Source organism: Corapipo altera, unplaced genomic scaffold (assembly GCF_003945725.1).
Source record: "Corapipo altera isolate COAL_440 unplaced genomic scaffold, ASM394572v1 24b, whole genome shotgun sequence".
Taxonomy (NCBI): domain Eukaryota; kingdom Metazoa; phylum Chordata; class Aves; order Passeriformes; family Pipridae; genus Corapipo; species Corapipo altera.
In genome coordinates, this window is record NW_020884888.1 from 7,807,123 (window position 1) to 7,825,755 (window position 18,633).

Below are 18,633 nucleotides of genomic sequence, written 5' to 3' on the forward strand. Positions count from 1 at the left end.
CTGAACTCATATAACACCAACAGTGTGAGCAAGAGCTGTCAGGTTTACTGTTTTCAGGTTCTCGTTGCAATTTCTTTATTTCATAATGGTTTTGATTGCGGAAATATGTACTGTGTCTTGGTCTTCTGGGATGTATTTTTTACAGATAGAATAATTACTGAAATCATGTTCATCTACTCCCATGATTGTGTGATAGAAATTGTATTGGGGGGAACAGTGAGAGAATGGTCTGCTTTATAAAACAATCTTATATCCAAGCAGTAGCTGTAGTTGCACACTAGTCTGTTAGAAGACAGCATATTAAATAGAATAGCTATTAAGTATGGTGTTCAGATATCTATTTAGTCCCTATGGTTTTAGGTAAAAATCACTTAAAATTTGATGTTACAAAATACAGTGTTACGTGATGAATAAGCTACAAGTAATGAAGAATTTTTGTTCAACACTGTGCTAAGACAAAGTACTAAACTTTAAATTATCATTAATACACTTTCTGTGAGTCTAAAATATATATATGTTGTTACAATTTGTGCAAATGCCTCAAACTTAAATCCTTTAAATTCAGTTGCAACCAACCCCAGAATTTTTTTACAGAGCTTCCCATGAGAGGCCACTTTCTGTCAACTTTGATGCACTAGTTATACTTCGTTAGCAATGACTATCATTTCTTAGTCCTGAGTGTGTATAAGAATACTTCCCCAGAGTTAATGTCCAAGTTTTAATTTCAAAACATGCAAGTTACTGTGACCACGCAACTAGAAACAGGAACCTCTTGTTTTCTACCCAATCACTATGGAGCAATGAGAAAGCTGGGATCAGTAATTCCATCTGAAGAGGAATGAATATTTATTGCTGATAATGACGCAAATACAATTAAAAAAAGATCTGGCATTGCCAAAATTGTATCAGAAAAATACATTTTACTGTATATGAATTAACTCTAATTAGCAAGACAGAATGTGAGAATGTTTCCTGGTAATAATTTGTTGAGTACTGTTGTTAAGAGATGGCAAATGAAAATTTAAACCATATATGTTAAAAACAATATTTAATAAAAAAAACCAAAACCAAACCAGCAACAAAACAACAAACCATCTTTTTTGACACTTTAATTAATAGAGTTTGGTTCTTCCTTTTTCCTAGGAGGACAGTAGTGTGTCCCATCATTGATGTAATCAGTGATGACACCTTCGAATATATGGCAGGTTCTGACATGACCTATGGTGGGTTCAACTGGAAGTTGAATTTTCGTTGGTACCCTGTTCCTCAGAGAGAGATGGATCGACGGAAAGGGGATCGAACCCTTCCTGTTAGGTAACAAGAAATTATTCAATTGGTAAAGATTTTCATATCCTTTGTAGGTTAAGCTTGTAAGTAAGTACTTGAGTTTATTAAGTACTTAGTTAAGCATTGTAGCATCTTTTTTGTCTGGTTGAAGGAACAATATAAAAGTTTTTGCATGGATTGATTGTCACTAATTTTTGGTAGCAATAAAAGAAGCAATCAACTTGTCACTTTGAAAATATTTCTAAGTTTCATGTTAATTACTGCAGAATTACTAGCTTTTAGCTAGTTTTTATAATGATGCACGGGTTTTAACAAAGCTTATTTTTATTTTTTTATTGAACCTTTTATTCTAACAAAGTAAATAGTATTTTGAAAAGATACGGTAATTTTTGGCGTGTGTGCATTTATATTTGTGTGCGTGCATTCATTTATACTTGGATGTCATGTAGGTTTATGGCAAAGGTAAAGAGAAAGATAACCTGTGTGTAATGTGTACCTTTTAACAGTTGCACACATACATTTTTCTACCCTTGCTGTTTTGAAAAGTGGGCCATATTTACTTCCTATAAAGCTGAAGATATGGCCTTTACTGGTTTGTTTGTCTTTAAATCAAGAAATTGAGAGGTCTTCTCAGGATATGGCTAATTGTTACTACTCCCCTCCCCCAGTTTCCTTTTTAGGAGGGGGAAAAGACATATAAATTTTTAGTTAGATTGTGACCTAGCTTGTATATTATGTATCTTTCAGAAAAAAAACCAAAAACGTTTCAGGAAAATAACTAGTAATATAAAATTGTTTATGGTAAAAGTGTAAATAATTGAACTACAAAGTTATGTCATCAGCCTAACATATAGTTTACTTACTGTGTATTCGTTGTCTAAAAAAGATAAAATTTGAGAGATGTTTCTAAAGCTCTGAGAAACTACTAACACTGTTTTATTTTTTTCTACCAGTAACGAATTTGAAAGGAAAATTGAAAGGAATTTGAAAGGATGTAGCCCTGACTGTACCATTTTCTTGTATGAAGCAATAATAGTGAAAGCAAGCAGGCCACTTCATAGTCTCCCATAACTTTTTCAAGCACTATAGCCAGAATTATGATTTTCCTGTGTGAAACTGGTTTCCTTTGTGTGAGCTACCAGCAGGGGAGGCAGAAGTCTTTTTCAGGAATGACAGCAGCTTTCTAGGGGCTGTTTCTCTATCCGGACTCCAGTCTGAAGTGGGAATATAAGGACAACTGTCACTAGTTCCATCTCCGGAAAATTTTGAGCTAGCAAGTACCTCAATGATGACTGAGTTTGAATGGAAGCTTACAGAGAAGTAATATGTTAGGAACTCGGGAAATAAACATGTATTTTGTAAGTGTAAGTGTGAAATGTATTGAAGTATATGTTTTCATAGTGACTGGTGCACTTTCTTTTTCCCTCTCCTAGGACACCTACAATGGCAGGAGGTCTTTTTTCAATAGACAGAGATTACTTTCAGGAGATTGGAACATATGATGCTGGAATGGATATTTGGGGTGGAGAAAACTTAGAAATTTCCTTCAGGGTAGGTAAAACTCCACAGTGTTTTGTTACTCAGGACAGTGCATGTTGAGTTCTGTAAAATACAGATCTACTGCCTGCATCATTGTCCTCTTCTTGTGCAGTTAGCACTTCCCTTCCCTCCAATGGAGATAAGCAAAGGTTTTATCTGTCAGTGAAAAATGCATGGTAGAGCTTTGTGATTAAAACATTGAGATGATAATTCTGAAGAATAAATGTGTGTGTGTGTTAAAAGGAGTTCAGTTAGAAAAGCTGGGAGGGAGCTTCAGTTAATGGTGATTCATCAGTGCAGTTTAGTGTGTCAATGAAATGTGAGTGCCTCTGTTACAAACCTGCTCTTCTTGCTCCGTAATGACTTAATGATTGCATGTGTTCGTTGTAATGTGGACCTAATCACTGTTGTTTTCATTTTTGTTCCTGCCATGTAGCACCATTTCCTTTCGCTTTACTTATCAGCTCAGAGTATATAGGGAGAAACTTCTGAAGTACTTCAGCTTTCTGAATCTACCATTTTTCAAGGTCCAAAACAAAACTGAAAATATTTTCAGAAACTTTCCGTGAGAAGTGTATGCGTTCTTTTGCATGGAGATTCTATTTTGTAATGTACTTTTTTGGACACCTGTTAGTTCCTGTGATTCATGTGAGCCTTTTCCTTCCTTTGCGGTCAGCTCACCCAGTTCTCTAAAGTAACCTCTTGCTGATGCGTCATTGCTGTGAGGGCTGAAATACTTACTTATGCTGCCTTGCTTAGGCTTGTGAGTATCTTTAGCTGTTGAGCAGGAAAAAATGTGCAGTTCTCTTCCATGAAGTATGTATTTGTTCTAGACCACAACTAATGTTTTCCCAACTTGAACAGAAGCACGTGATTAATATTTTTAAACTTTTTTTTTTGACAGTTTGTAACTGTGGAATAATTGTTCTGTCACTTCCAGATCTGGCAGTGTGGTGGCACTTTGGAAATTGTGACTTGTTCACATGTTGGGCATGTATTCAGAAAAGCAACACCGTACACTTTTCCAGGAGGTACAGGGCAGATAATCAACAAAAATAACAGGCGCCTTGCAGAAGTCTGGATGGATGAATTCAAAAACTTTTTTTATATCATTTCCCCAGGTAAGCAGGTCTTTGGTTATGAGAAATACTTATTAAGAATTAAAATATTACTACTGGGAAATAACATGAGATATTTATATAAAAATGTTATTACTTTGAAGTTCTTAAGACAGAACTCACATAAGATGTACAAAAAGGAAAATCTTAATTAAAAAACAGTTTTGTTAGGCAGAGATGTGCCCTGAAGGTTTGGTTTGTTTGGTTGGTTTTATTATTGTTTTTTTCTTTTTTTTTTAAACATCATGATTTATGAATGAGCTTCCTGTGCAACAGAATTAAAGTTCAGTGGAACGTCGAAAAGCTCAACTGTAGTGCTGAAAACTAGCCATCCAAATACATATCATAATGTGCTGAAATTTTGCCTCTGGCTTCTGTGTGGTAGACATTCCAGGTTGAATAGATCAGATGTTATTTAAGTAAAACCCATTACCAGGAGTGGCAAACATCTTCTGTCCTGGTAGAATTTGTACTTCACTATCAAGAGAATAGGGACAAGTAGCCAATATACTTGTTTCTTAAAGTGGATTTTAACAAAACAAGAGGATATAAAATATGAGAGCAAATTTCCTATGAACTTGAAACTTTCTGAAAAAAATATCAAGAAAAGAAAGAAAGCCTATGAAATATTGAATTATTACTTTCTACTACAGGATATTTTTGTTGTTGTATAAAAATACAAACAAACTTTGGATGGCAACAGACAACCTTTCTAAATACTTAAGACATCAGAGACATTTGACTTTAAATACTAAGTGGTAGTTCTATATACCACATCTACTTTTCCAAAGAGATTTCTTTAAAGCCAGTATTTCCTTGTGAGTTGTGTATTAAACTTGCATTAGTATTGAAATTTGAAAGCTGTAATACAGTGTATTATGAGTCTGAAGAGTGTCAAATTTGAGATTATGGGTTTTAAGAATGCTTGTGAGAGCAACTGACTGTGAATTTAGGGTGAGTTTTTGTCTTAAAGGAATGCATTACTCAAATGAGACTGTGTAAGATTTATAATTAAAAATATCTTTCTATCACTCAAAGCTTTTGAGGTGAAATTGCAAGGTAACATCTTATGGTTACTGCTTTGTTTTGTAATTAATGCAGCATTATGAATTCAAACATGACCTGTATAGTTATTCAGGAAAATTGTATGTGAATAGGTGCCATCATTTTTGTTTAAGATTGCTTTATGTATCCATGTCAAACTAGATTTTAAAATCTACAAAATAGCTGGAACAACTAACTACAAAAATAACCTAATTCTTAAAAAAAATGTAAATTAGTGATAAGCCATGATATGGCTCTGTTACTTTATATATAATCTGTATAGTCCTTCCATTTCATGTGGTAAGCATAATCTACAAGAGGAGTTATACTGTTTTAATTTTATAGGATTGATTTTTTTTGATAGGACTTCCATAACTTTGCAGTATTGTAGAATATGCATGCATTGTCTAAAGACAGTAAAAATTCTGAAATGGTGGAAGTAACTTAAGCCATTATCTGTAACTGCACTGTATATTTTCTTTCCTTTCAAGAGATACATGTCTGCATAGTTCCTATGCTAGCAGCCTGAATGATTGTTGGATAGGGATGTCTTCTTGCCAGGCTTCTCTTAGAGCATCTGCACCTGCTGACTGTCACATGATCTCATTTGTGTACCCATATCCGTATTGACAGTGCACTGAAAGTTAATGCTAGAATTTCCAAGTGTTTCAAGAATAGAATCATATAGTATCTGAATAAGATGGGTTATTCTGAAAGTGCCTGGGGCTGTGAGGAGAGTGGTTAGTACTGGGGGTTATTCTTTAGCTGTGATGAATACCTATTGTTCAGAGAATGAACACACAAATGTACTCAGTGCCACTTGTGCCTCTCACCCCCCAAATCCATGTAAGTTGAGAGAACCAGTATATATAAACTAACAAGGATCACTATTTTAGGAAGTTCACAAACACCTTATTCTTGTTATTCTGATATCTCCAATCTTAACTGGTGTTGCAGACCCTGATTTTACCCATTGACAACAAATAGAATCAGTAAAAGTTTCAGTAAGTCTCTGAGGCCATTACTTGTTTAGGAAGTCAGTGAATCTCTGCTACCTTAGCTCATTTAGCCATACTCTGCTTTTCTAGATATCCTTCTAAGATAGAAATTTAGATGTATAGTTCTTGCAGAATGCTGGTTTAGTAATCCTCAGGCAGAGTACTGTGTGCAGCCTGTGAAACTGTTTGCTAGTACGGCATGTGCTTTCAATATTACTGTGACAGTGTCACATGTTCTTGCAAGGACCAAAGTGAGGATTCTTAAGCTGATGCTGGTTTGCAAGCCTGGGTGCAGATGAGCAACAAAAACAGGCAATCCTCTGAACACCCAGGTTTTTTCTCATTAGTTGATATGGGTGAGAAAATTGGATTTTGAATGAGATAATATACTGACAAGCATCATTGAGCCTAGCTAACAAGACACTTGTTTCTTCCTTTATATACTTTCTCTTCTGTTCTCCTAAGATAGTGAATCACAGAGGGATTCATCCAGGAAAGCAAACCTAAGATTCTCAAGTAGCTTTCCCATTTCATGTAATCTGTGTTGTCTGGAATAAAAAGGCTTGCTGCTTGAATGATAGGAACTCAAGAGACTTTTTACTATTGATGTAATGTAGTTAAATGCAAAGCTACCCTCTTGAAAAGTAAGCCAGTAATCCTTTTCTTCATTTATAAGTATAGCCTCGTAGAAACTGGTACTTGTCTGTTTTAAGCTTGCATGCATTTTAGAAGCCATCTCTCTGCTTAGGAGTGTCTAGGTACAGCTGGAGGTTGGGCAGGCACGTGTTGCTGCAGCTGTGCTCAGCCAAAATCAAGCCTGTCTCATTTCACAAACAGCTATTCTCCCTGGCAGTAATTGCTCTAGCTGCAGTCCTTTCTCATTAGCTGATAGTTTTACTTGCAATCATGTGTTACAGCAGGACCCTGTTTCCCAGACTATTTCCTCTTTGGCTTCCAGAAAACAAATCCAGCAGGTGCAGGTGAATAGTCTTGATTCCTAGCTCCAGTCGTTCTGTTCTGTGGACTCTACCACTTCTTTATTTCTAGTGCTGGTCTTTCATCACTTTCTCCAGGCTAAAATATTAGGACTGGGTTGTCCAAGGTGAGGCTTCATGAGATGGTGATGTCAATCTTACAGCTTGCTGTGGGGAGAGCGCCTTGCATTCCACGGCAGGTGTCCTGGTTTGGCCGGCACTAGGGCTTCACCTCCCCTCGCTTTCTGATCATTCGTCTGCATCAAGTGATTCTATGACTTGCTGAACTTGCTAGGATTATTTGTTCTGTGGGCTGGCTCCCCATGGGTTAAGTTAACACGAGTGTCATCATAGGGGATACTGTAGGAATCTGAAGCTGAGCAAGGGAAAGCTGCCCCTTTCTGCAGCAGCAGCTGCAAGGCATTAGGCTGGCTTGCCCCAGCTACCTACTCTTAACCTTCTCCTAATTAATTAATGATAAAAACTGACAGTTGTAGAATTTGTTGATATCCCTAATCTAAAGGTGAAGCATGGATACTTTCAGACTGTGGTTTTGCCATGCTACATGTGAGTCTGGGTTCCAGCCCCTACATACACCCCTCTATTCCTTGTCCAGTGTTCATCCTTGTCATTCAGCAGCCTCTTGAATCCCAGCTGGTGAGCTGAAGACATCCCCAAAAGCAACTCCAGTGAGCTTGGGTAGAGCCTTGTCTAGCTTTTATGGAAATTAATTTTATTTTTTACCAAAAGTTTCCCCATAAGCCAACTTCTGTTGCCCAGAGGCTAAGTGGGCATACAGAAGGCCTGAAAAGACAGCATTATGGAATTACCTGAGCAAGAGTCATCTATACAGAGACATAGGTGTGTTATCATGAAAACTGGATCAGCAGGCCTCATATCTAATCACTGTGTGCACTAGTCTCTAGCCAACCACAGTAAGCCATGGTTCAGTATGTACAGACTGAAATGGATAACATTATTTATGGTTGATAGGGAGGACAGAGAAGGAACTGAGTCCACGTCTTGCAGTGTAGCTAAGCCCATGTTCAAAGTCCATACGAAGTGATTCTGTGTGGTTTTGTATTCAGCTACTATTCCCTATCAGCGTTAATTGAGAATGCAAAGAATGTAGCTATTCAAATTGGATTTAAATTATTATTGCTTATCAAGTTTCATAATACTAAATAAAAACAAGGTATACGATTTTTATCAGAAGACTAGATTTAGATGAAACAGTTTCCATACTGTACTTTTTAAAATGATTGAGCAGTTAAAAATCATGATGAAAACATCATGCGTTGTTGGGGTTTTTTTGAAAGCAGTTTAGCATAAATATATTGCCACACATTGAACTTGGGCAAGCAAATCTTCAGCTGTTGAAATTTTGAGGATGGCAGAATTGTTGCAACACAGCTGATGGGAAGCTAAAATATAAGGTACCAAAGACAATTAAACTGAAGTATTTCTCTCATAGACATAATTACATGTGTGGAGTTTTTTTGTGAGGAAAGACCATTTTAAATTAATTAATGCCCCATCCCTGGAAGTGTTCAAGGTCAGGTGGAATGGGGCTCTGAGCAGCCTAGTTCAGTGCAAGGCGTCCCTACCCACTGCAGAGGGATTGGAATGAGATGATCTTTAAGATCCGTTCCAACACAGACCACTCTGTGATTCTATGATTTTTCCTAATTCTTTTTTTTTAAATGAACCGAAGATTTGAAAGAACAACAAGTGGACATGGACTGTCTTCCTCATAATGCACATACCTTTAGAGTCTGGCATAATTTTCTCCTGGGAGGAAGATTTGAACTAATTCATGCTTTGTCTTTTGGTTTTGTTTTGTTTTTTTTTAGACAAACCTTTGAAAAAAAAGTCCAAAACCACTAGAAGGTCATATGTAACTGGTGTGTGTGTGTGTATATATATGTATATATATATCAGTTTTATTGGTCTGTGGAGGAATAATGTACTTAATTTTTGGTATGCCTTACACTTTGCTGTAGTTTTCCTTGCTTTCTTCCATTCTTTTTTTCCCCCCAAAAAAATTCCTCATAAGTAACTGCCACTGCACTGGGTAGAAATACTCAAGCTAGTTTTGAGTAATATAGAGAATGTACCAGAAATCTTGGAAAGTGAGTAAGTCAGACTTATTAGAGGACACTCCTTAGGCAAATATGCCTGTTCTGCTCTTCAGTCCATCTGCTAACCTGATGCTAATTGTAGTCTATATGACAGTGTATGGGTTGCTGCAGACCTGACTTCAGAGAGGATTTTTTAAACATCTTTCAGAATAAAAATGGTTTAATGGAATACATTGCAGCAGAGAAAAAAATCAGCTGGAACTTTCTATGTGGTGACATTTAAAACTACTTTAAGAAACAGCATGCTTGTACGCTATTAAGTCTCACTTTGCATTTAATTATTTATGGTTGTGACTGTAACTGTTATTTCCCTTCAGTGATGTGATAAAGCCTTAACAGTGTTGTTTTTCGGAGGTCAGTGTAGCAAACTGAATAAGTTTTGTGTCTAAGGTTGTGAGGATGGCATGGTAACTGTTTCATCCATTAGCTTCTTTTTCATCACTGAAAAATGAAGAAACCCATACTTGGCTGTGGTTTGAATCTTTCTGTTCTTACTTACATCATCTTTTGAGAGAGTGTTGCTTTTGATGTAGAGCAAATATTTACTTTAATGAAGATAGGACAGCTTTCTGTGGTGGGTTTTTTTTTCAAATTTGTCTTCTGTATTTTGGTTTAGGGATTTATGTGACTTGAATGCCCGGACAGAAATTTTCTGAAATTCTATAAAAACAGGCTTTCCTTTGCATTCATTCCTTTACCAGTATAGTTTTCCAGCATCTTTAATAAAAAGTCTTTAACAAAAAAAAAAAAAAAAAAGGCCTGGACCCCTGGCTAGCATTTTTTTCTTTCTGGAATATTGAAATTACTAATGTTTTTATTGATATTTACAGACATTTAGCTGAAGTTATCCGATTATCTGTCTCAATTGAGTAGAAAGACACCATCTGCTGGCAAGTTGATTTAATACACAGTATATCAGCTTAGAAATGTCTCAAACTATGTTTCCGAAGGTCAACAGTTTAAGAGGTAACTCACAGTCCTCTAAAGTGGAGGGATTTCTGAAAAATGTATACACCTGGAGGTCTGTATTGTGGTGGCCAGTTGAGCCACATTTGTGGTCTGTTAGGGGAATTTAAATTACTAAGGCTTGGGTTTGTTCTTTTTTTGATTTGGTTTGGTTTTTTTTGGTTGTGTATTGCATTTGACCTATGAGATATGGAGTGTGGTGTGGAAAATAGGAAAAGGACCTTGTCATGGTTTGAGATAGCCCCAAAATCCAATTCCCTAGCTCCATCCCCCCTCCCACATCTCAACCTAATGTGAGATGGGTTTTTCCAGACAAAACACAACCAGACCCAAAGTGGGGGGAAAGGAAATATATTACAATGACTGTACAAATAAATACTATAACACATTATACACAAAAATCACAACTATCTCTACCACGACATATAGTATTTACAATGGATCAGATCTCTTCTCCCCTCCAAATAAAAGTCCAGGAGGGAAAGAAAGACAGATCCCCTTCCAGTCTCTCAGGGCAGCAGCTTCTTCTAAGGCAGCAGGTTCTCCTCATCTCATGCATGCAGCAGTAACTGGATTGTTGTAGCTGGATCTCTGTTCAATACACACAAGGGGGTCTCCAAGCCCCTCGACTCTCCTTCGGTCCAAGCGAAGGCCTCACCTGTGGGCTGCCAGCAGGGACCAGACTCGCGTCACCACAGGTATATCAAGAAATGCAGGGGCATCTTCGTGAAAGTCCCTTCCTCAGGGGATTCAAATTCCCCTTTGCAGAGCTCCGTGCTCTGTCTCAAGGCTGCTAGCTTAGCAGCAGCAGCGAGGGGGGCCAAGGTCAACCCCCCCGCATTCCTTCTCTGTCCCGGTCCAGCTTCAGGACGCCTTTGAGCTTCTCAGCTCCTCTCTGCAGTGCATGCTGCACTTCAAGGCTCTTTCAAGGAAGAGTCCATCATCTTCCTCCTTCCAGGAGGTCTCAAAGGAGTTTGGGGGGTCTAATATCAGTTCTAACCCCCAGAACCCCGTAGTTCTGCTGCTAGCTTCTGCTGCTTCCTCCAGTTCAGTTCTTATCTGTCCTGGCTCTTGTCCAGAGTCTCTGGACACTGCCGCCGCTTCTGCTCTGTCTCTGCTCACTCAAGATGGAAAACATCTCCCAGCTCACAGCTACAGACACGTAGTCCAGCTTAACACTGTTCCAAGTCTCTGTAGCCCCCATCTGGGGCTGGGGGGCCCCAGAGGCCCCGAGGGGCTCCGGGCCCCTTTCCTCGAAGCTCCTACAACATGGCTACTTTCTTCTACCAACTCAAACTACAACTCTTCTCTTCCGGTGCTTGTGATATGTTTACATTTCTGCAGGAGCGCTCATTGGACAGAACTTCAAAACTTCCAGGGGTTTCCAGCCCTGGGGGTTACCACTTTTCAGCCTCTGGGGGAAAACAAGGTTCAAACCACTACAGACCTGATGCTTGAAAACTAAAAATTATCCCACTCTAATTATTGCAATATTAATTACAATAGTGCTTAATTTTGGTGAAGCAAAAATATCTGCTGTTCATGAGCACCTTCCTCAACCTTCCCATCTGCAGATGGGACTTGCACAAATTAATTTTCAGAAGGAATTAAAGCAACCATTAAGGAGTGGGAAGATACAGGAAGAAGGAGCACTGTGATAAATGAGGAGCAAAGGAATAAAAAGGCAAGCAAAATACCACAAGAAAATTATAGCAGTCGTAATGGTGAACATACTTCCTGCAAATGCTGCGGTTATATTGTGCAAATACTGAATTATTAAAGGTTTAAGTTCCCTGTATGAAGGCTACTTTCTGCCTGCTTCTTTGTGCAGTTAGATAGATGATGAAGGGTCCAGCAGGTAGTATCTGGCTTACAGAAATAAATTAAAATTAAATTCTCCATGCTACACAGAAAGAGACTGCTGTGTTAGGCTGCGTAGATGTGCACCCCAGTTACTATTGGGGGTAGAATGGCAGAAGTGACTATAAAGGTTTCAGCCTCTCTCCTCGGTTAACTTAGTTAGCAACTGCATTCAAATTGTTCCACAAGTCACAGGTAAGAAATTGTCATGTACAGCCCAAATGTAGTGATTCTATCTTTTGTATAATTAGGTGGAAAAAGAAGTCACAGGTCTTGATGGTTATATCCTCTCTGAGTGTAAACAGCATAATGCTATATTAAACAAAAACTTCCTTGTACAGAGGTGGTTTTTAAAAGATAGTCTTTAATGGAAGTAGTATATTATACTGATGATTTTTTGGTTTAAGTGGTATTATATAAAATTTATAAGCAGCCATTGAATAAAAGTTTTTTTGTTTCTACAGGAGTTACTAAAGTTGATTATGGAGACATATCGTCACGACTTGGACTAAGACGCAAACTCCAGTGCAAACCTTTCTCCTGGTACCTGGAGAATGTTTATCCTGATTCCCAAATTCCACGCCATTACTTTTCTCTGGGAGAGGTAAGATTTTATCCTTCATATTTATCTTCCCTTTATAAAGTACATTGGGCAGTAAGTTGTTTGTATTTTAAACTGAGTAGTGCAAGCAAGTTATCATCAGCAAAGTTCAAGTATCTTGCCCCTGTGTTCTGTCACCTGTAAAATGATAAATCTGGCCTATCAGTGGGGCAGATAACTGAACTTCGGTATACAGTACTGTAATTTGAATGGTTTCCTTTTTTATACCACAGTACAAAATGTCATGTAGGAAGGCTTTAGAAATATTCCTTCAGAATGATGCCTCTGCCTTACTGGGCATTTCTGTTTTTTTCTTTAGCATTTTTAAGTGACTATAGAGGTAGTACAAATGATGCTGTTCTAAATAAGTAGGCACCTACCTTCCCCTACAAGTCATGTTGAGCTCAATATTGAGCCTGTTGTAGGGTGATTTTGTACTGTTTGGTTTAAAACACTTTTAGCAAAATAGAGCAGGTGTTCATGGTGCTGTATGACTATCAGAAGACTTGATATTCATACCTGCTTACTATAGAGTAATACAGGGATTAATAGTTCTGAAAGTTTTCGGCTGGAAACTCAATTGTGTCCATTCTATTGTAGCTGAATCTTTGAGCAAAAAGTGTTCCCAATATGGAATCCCCCAAAGAAAGCAAAGAAACAAACACGGTTCTGTAACCTGGTAGCTTGAACATTTACTTGGGACTTCGAGTCTTGGACAGTGGTGTCTCATTGTAGTGTGGTTCCTTTATTTCACATAACCTCTGGTGTGTAGTGGAGAGAACTGGTTTCATTGTGGTTTGATGTGGACCTAGTTCTTTTCTAAAAGTAGCAACTTTTGATGATGTGCTCTTTTTCACTCATAGATAAGAAATGTGGAGACAAATCAATGTCTGGATAACATGGCAAGAAAAGAAAATGAGAAAGTTGGAATCTTTAACTGCCATGGAATGGGTGGCAATCAGGTGACAGTTTTTAAAAAATAATTATTGTAATGTATTGAATTATTTGGAACATCGCTTCTCATTGGGACAGTTATTCAGTATTTTCAGTGCTTATCTTCAAAATACACTTAAGTTTTAAAGTTTAGGAAACCCTCATTAAAGAAGATGCCTGTAAGAGAAAATGCATGAGATTTGGTGATGGTTTGTACTTGAAGGTTCTTGAGGCCTGATTGCAGTATGTTTCAGAGCAACTTTAAAGTCAAAAACAAAATGAGGAGAGGAGGAAACTGCTGTATGGTAGACTTCACCTCCTGTGGGTTTTCTGGAACTGCCTTCTTTGTTAGACCTTCTGACTGGTATAGTTACTTTAAAAAAAACATGCCTGTGCCTGAAATGGTGTTTTAATATATATTTTTCTGACTGTCAGTTGTGGGATTTGTTTTACATCTGGTTTTTTGTTCTGCTTTGTTAATGATTCTTGATGAGTTGTTTTCCAATATACAAAGATTACCTGTGTTTGGGGATTCTCCTATTCCTACACAGGAATAAGTCTGCAATTTAAACAATACGTCTATTTTGACTGAAGAGCTTGTTCACATGGTGTTTGTATTTGTTCCCTACAAAAAATAAATCTTCTATACATGCTGAAGGGAACAGAATAGAAAAGAAAAAAATAGTGGGTATTAATGAAATAATGCACAAATGTTCCCCCTTTCCCTCACTCTAGGAATCTTTTGGTTGAAGGGGTTTTTTTTTAATTCCTCTCATTCTTTTTCTGTCTAGGTTTTCTCATATACTGCCAATAAAGAAATTCGAACAGATGATTTGTGTTTAGATGTATCCAAACTTAATGGCCCAGTAACGATGCTCAAGTGCCACCACCTAAAAGGAAATCAGCTTTGGGAGTATGATCCAGTGGTAAGTCTTCTAATGACTTCTGACAGAAAAATGAGACAATTGGGCTTTTACACAAGCCTACAGAGCAACATAATCCAGTGTGGGACCACTATTTGACAGTCAAAACAGGAAACGAAGTCAGGATTTTGTTCCCTCCGTTATTAATTCACCATGTAGTCATTCAATGGACATGTGTATTGATTTAATTACCTGATGAGTTTTGAGGGAGCTTTTAGAAGAATATTTTGAATGTACATTTGGATCCTCTGCAGAAATATAGTCTTTTATTGTAGTGTTGTATTACAATGAGATCAAAAATCGAAAAATATTCCAGGTATCTATTGGACCAATAAAAGATGGCACTAACAAAGTTGTGACAAATTCAGCACCTGGTGTCTTTTCTTTCACAAAGTTAAAAGGAAATACTTTTCTAACTGAAAAAAAAAAAAGAGCATCACAAAATTACAAAGGTGATTTTACATTTCTAATCATGGTATGTTTAAAGTATAGACACTTAAAACAGCTTTATTTTAATAATTCTCTTTCTTGTACATAATGTTAAAATTTACTTTGAAGTTCATATGTTGAACTACCAGATCTAGGAATCATTGCCCATCGATCCAGTCATCATTAATTTGATTTGCAGGCTCTAAAAACAATTTTGTGATGGAGTAATGCAGTCAAGAACTCTAACTTCATGGCTAGCTAGAAGAAGATAGTGCCCAAGCTTGTTAATTTAAAATCAGTTATTATGAAAGACAGTTGTGAGACAACTTGTAGATGAAGACTCTTGCCAGTGTGTTTGTGATGGCTATTTTATAAGAAGAATTTTAGATATTTAGGTACTAAAAAGTCATTTCACTAATTAAAAAAAAAGAGGTGAGTACTTCTGACTAAATATACTTGCTATAGATTTCAGTAGCTGAGGTGTTAACAAAACCTGCAACCTTTAAGACTAAAAGCAAATATGTATGAATGATGATTTTATGATTAGGGTAGTAGTGTGGAAGATGATGGATCTCTTCTAGGATTTCTGTACATTTTTAGCAACTGTTGATAGGAGACTGAAGAAAGCTGGAGACTGGTGGGATTAAATGTTAATTGAAAGGATTAAATCAGTCTCGGGAACCATTCATTCTTGATTTTAATGTGATTAGTTTACCTGATTTAAGTAAATAAGATGAGTAATATTACTACCATAGTGATTCACCAAAGGGAAAGTGCTTTTTATTATATTTCTAACTTATCAATGGTAAGAAAAATGCATCTTTAGACACCTAATGGCAATAGTCTCTCTTGCAATGATTGCCACAGACTTCCCCTGTGTTGATCCTCAGCCATAGATTTGATTGTATGTGTTTTTTCTCTTTATTCTGTCAATAGAAAATCTAGGAGTAATCTTCATAACTTTACTGAAAGTTGGCTAATAAAGCACAAAAATAAGTTAGAGAATACTTAAAAAGTATGCCCACCTGGTTGAGTGATTTTTTTTTTCTTTCTGCCTCTGTTCAACTCCCTTCTTCATTCTTCAGTGGCTGTATGAGTGCAGGAGATTGATGTGCTGAGGGTTTTGATTGTTTGTTGGGCGTTTTTTCCCTTTGCTGCTTGTGCACGTAAGGCCAGCCTGTTCTGCCACTTTTCAGTCAGTCCAGTTTTCTGGTTGTGCTGTTGAATGAGAGAAGAAATACTGATAGTACTGCCTGTTGGTGCAATAGACAAGTCGATGCACTGATAAGTATCCGTAGTACAGTGGCAGTAAATGCAACCACCAAAGATCTCTTCTCCATGACGATAGTACTGAGGTAAATGGACTACTCTATCAAAGATTGCATAAGTAAGATTAGTAGGTATTAGAAAAGATATATACTTATGTGAATTTCCACACACTTTTTATGAAATAACATACTTTTTTAAAAGAGTGTAGTGCTAAAAGAGCATAGAAGTGAAGTCAATTTTGTGTCCCCAACTAATTAAGAAAAAAATGTACTTGTGAATACATATTCAATGTGTTCATTCTGATCTGATAAAAGCTATTATTATAACTACTAATTGAAGTTGTGTATCTTACCGAACTTTAATTTCTAACTCCTTGAGGATCCCTAGCTGCATAGTCCTATTTAAAGAATGGTGGATGTTGCTTGATTTAAAAGTTCAGACTGTTTTAGTTTTTCATGAAGCAATGTTTTTAGTATCTACAATATCAAATAGCATATTTGAGTGTTCTATATGATTGGGATATGGAACCAGTAACCATGGGGTCTTGTGTAGTTCCTACTTGCCTGTGGAAGAGTTTTGATGGCAACTAGTAATTTTTTTATTACCTTATGCCTAGTGATTTTTTTTTAAAGCCAATTTCTTTTTATTTTGTCTTCAAGAAATTAACCCTGTTGCATGTGAACAGTAACCAGTGCCTGGACAAAGCCACTGAAGAGGACAGCCAGGTACCCAGCATCAGAGACTGCACCGGCAGCCGCTCCCAGCAGTGGCTGCTCCGCAATGTCACCCTTCCAGAAATATTCTGAGAGGTTCTAAAGAAAAGCAAAGATTGACTGGGCTACCTCGGCTGATACTTTGGCTACACTGTTAAGTAGCAACAGAAGAAACTTCTGCTCGGCAGAATACACAGTTCGTCAGCTGTTAGAACTCCTGCAGCTTCTCAGTATCTGTGAACCAGCCTTCCTGTATAAGGATGTGAAACTACCACACATACTAGTGAAACTGTGCCCACTGATGTTTACAAGATCGAAAGAGTTTCTTCCAGCAAATAATTTAGAGACCGTTGGGACAGTGGAAGCATAATCAATGAAATAGTCTCTTTGAAGAGCTCCATATCATTTTAGTTTGCTTGCACATCAGTAACCTCTGCTGAAAGTGCTGTTGTAACGAAGAAAGTTTCAAGAATTATTTTTTCCTGGTTAGCAGTGGTAACCAGACTACTAAATATAGATCCACAATAAATGAAAGAGAGAGCTGGAAATCAGATTCAGTAACATGAAATAAGAATTCTGTGGTTTAAAAGCAAAAAGTAAACAGGGTTTAATGAAACTAAATCAGAACTATGAAAAGTACAATTTGTTATAGTGAAGTATCAAATTTATATGTAGATTTTATACCTCAGTGGGGGAAAATAACCAAGTCAAAAGGCAATTGTTTCTCTTTTACAATTGTGTGATAGTCCATAAATATTTTTTTTTCTGGTGAGTCTGAAATTATTTTGGGCGCAAACAAAATGAGCATAAGAATAAAATTAGCTCTTGAATGTCAGATCAACTTTTTTTTTTTAATTTTAATTTCTTGACTGTTGGAATTGTATCTTTTTATTACTGTCTGAAAACTGGAGGTTAACATGCTGTCTAACTTTTTTTTTCCAGACCTGCCATTTCAGTTTATACTTGGGTCAGTCAGCTTATGGACTTTCATGGCCAAACAAAAGATTTCAGTACATTTAGAAATTAAGTTAACTTGATGGAATAAGCTTAGCGCCCAGGACTTGTACTACTGTACTACAGTTTTGTTTTCATAGCAATAAATCTTTTGTTCCTTGTTTGATTTCAGTCATCAGAAAGCCAGAAGAAAAGATACATGATTTGGGTAGCAGAAGATTGGCAAAACTGCAGATTTTCTGGAATCGTTTTTCACTTCATATTCAGATGTGCTTCATTGTCAAGTGCATATTTAGATTAGACTCTGAATTGTAATGTTGATCTGCTGCTTTTTTCTAATAAAACCTAAAGAAAAATAGCAAAATTGGCATAGTTTTTAAAGTTAACATATCCAAAAGCAATATGACTATGTCATTACATTGGTCTGCATTTTTTTAACTGAATTGCTTTGTTTTGTTAAAAAAAAAACCTGTGTGGGCTGATCTTGAAAATGAGCCACTGACCACTCAGAGTATACATTGAATTTTCTTTTGGAAAGAAAAATGAGATTTGCTTAATGGAAAGGATATTTTTATGATAAATGTCACTGTTTGGCCAACTGTCCTGTAAAACAAATTAAACCTAGACTCATGCAAAAGTTGTGTGGAATTATATTTGGCTGTTGTGGCCATTTGCTATTCCTGGTTGCTGTAGTCAGTGTTATCTCCATTATTTCTGCAGCAGTACACAAGAATTTTCATACACAAAGCAGGGGAAATGTTAACAAATTGTAATATTACGTTGTTACTTTAAAAATACATGAGATGATATGGGATTAATATCAGATAGAGCATCCAAATATCTAACTATCTTTCATTGACTCCTCTGTTTGGAAATCTTATGAG

The 18,633-nt window shown here is 36.9% G+C and overlaps 1 protein-coding gene across 4 annotated transcripts in view; it reads left to right on the forward strand.

Moving 5' to 3' along the window:
• GALNT1 (polypeptide N-acetylgalactosaminyltransferase 1) overlaps nucleotides 1–18,402 on the forward strand; it is a 90,644-nt gene extending 72,242 nt beyond the window's left edge. For 3 of the 4 annotated variants that reach the window (XM_027643937.1, XM_027643938.1, XM_027643939.1), the window contains 7 exons: nucleotides 1,144–1,314; nucleotides 2,721–2,838; nucleotides 3,767–3,947; nucleotides 12,392–12,531; nucleotides 13,392–13,490; nucleotides 14,253–14,387; nucleotides 16,742–18,402. In XM_027643937.1, coding sequence (XP_027499738.1) covers nucleotides 1,144–1,314; nucleotides 2,721–2,838; nucleotides 3,767–3,947; nucleotides 12,392–12,531; nucleotides 13,392–13,490; nucleotides 14,253–14,387; nucleotides 16,742–16,888 — 991 coding nt within the window. In that variant the 3' untranslated portion in view covers nucleotides 16,889–18,402. The remainder of the gene's footprint in view (nucleotides 1–1,143; nucleotides 1,315–2,720; nucleotides 2,839–3,766; nucleotides 3,948–12,391; nucleotides 12,532–13,391; nucleotides 13,491–14,252; nucleotides 14,388–16,741) is intronic. The other variant, XM_027643936.1, reaches the window with a different exon arrangement.
• Nucleotides 18,403–18,633: the final 231 nt, after the last annotated feature.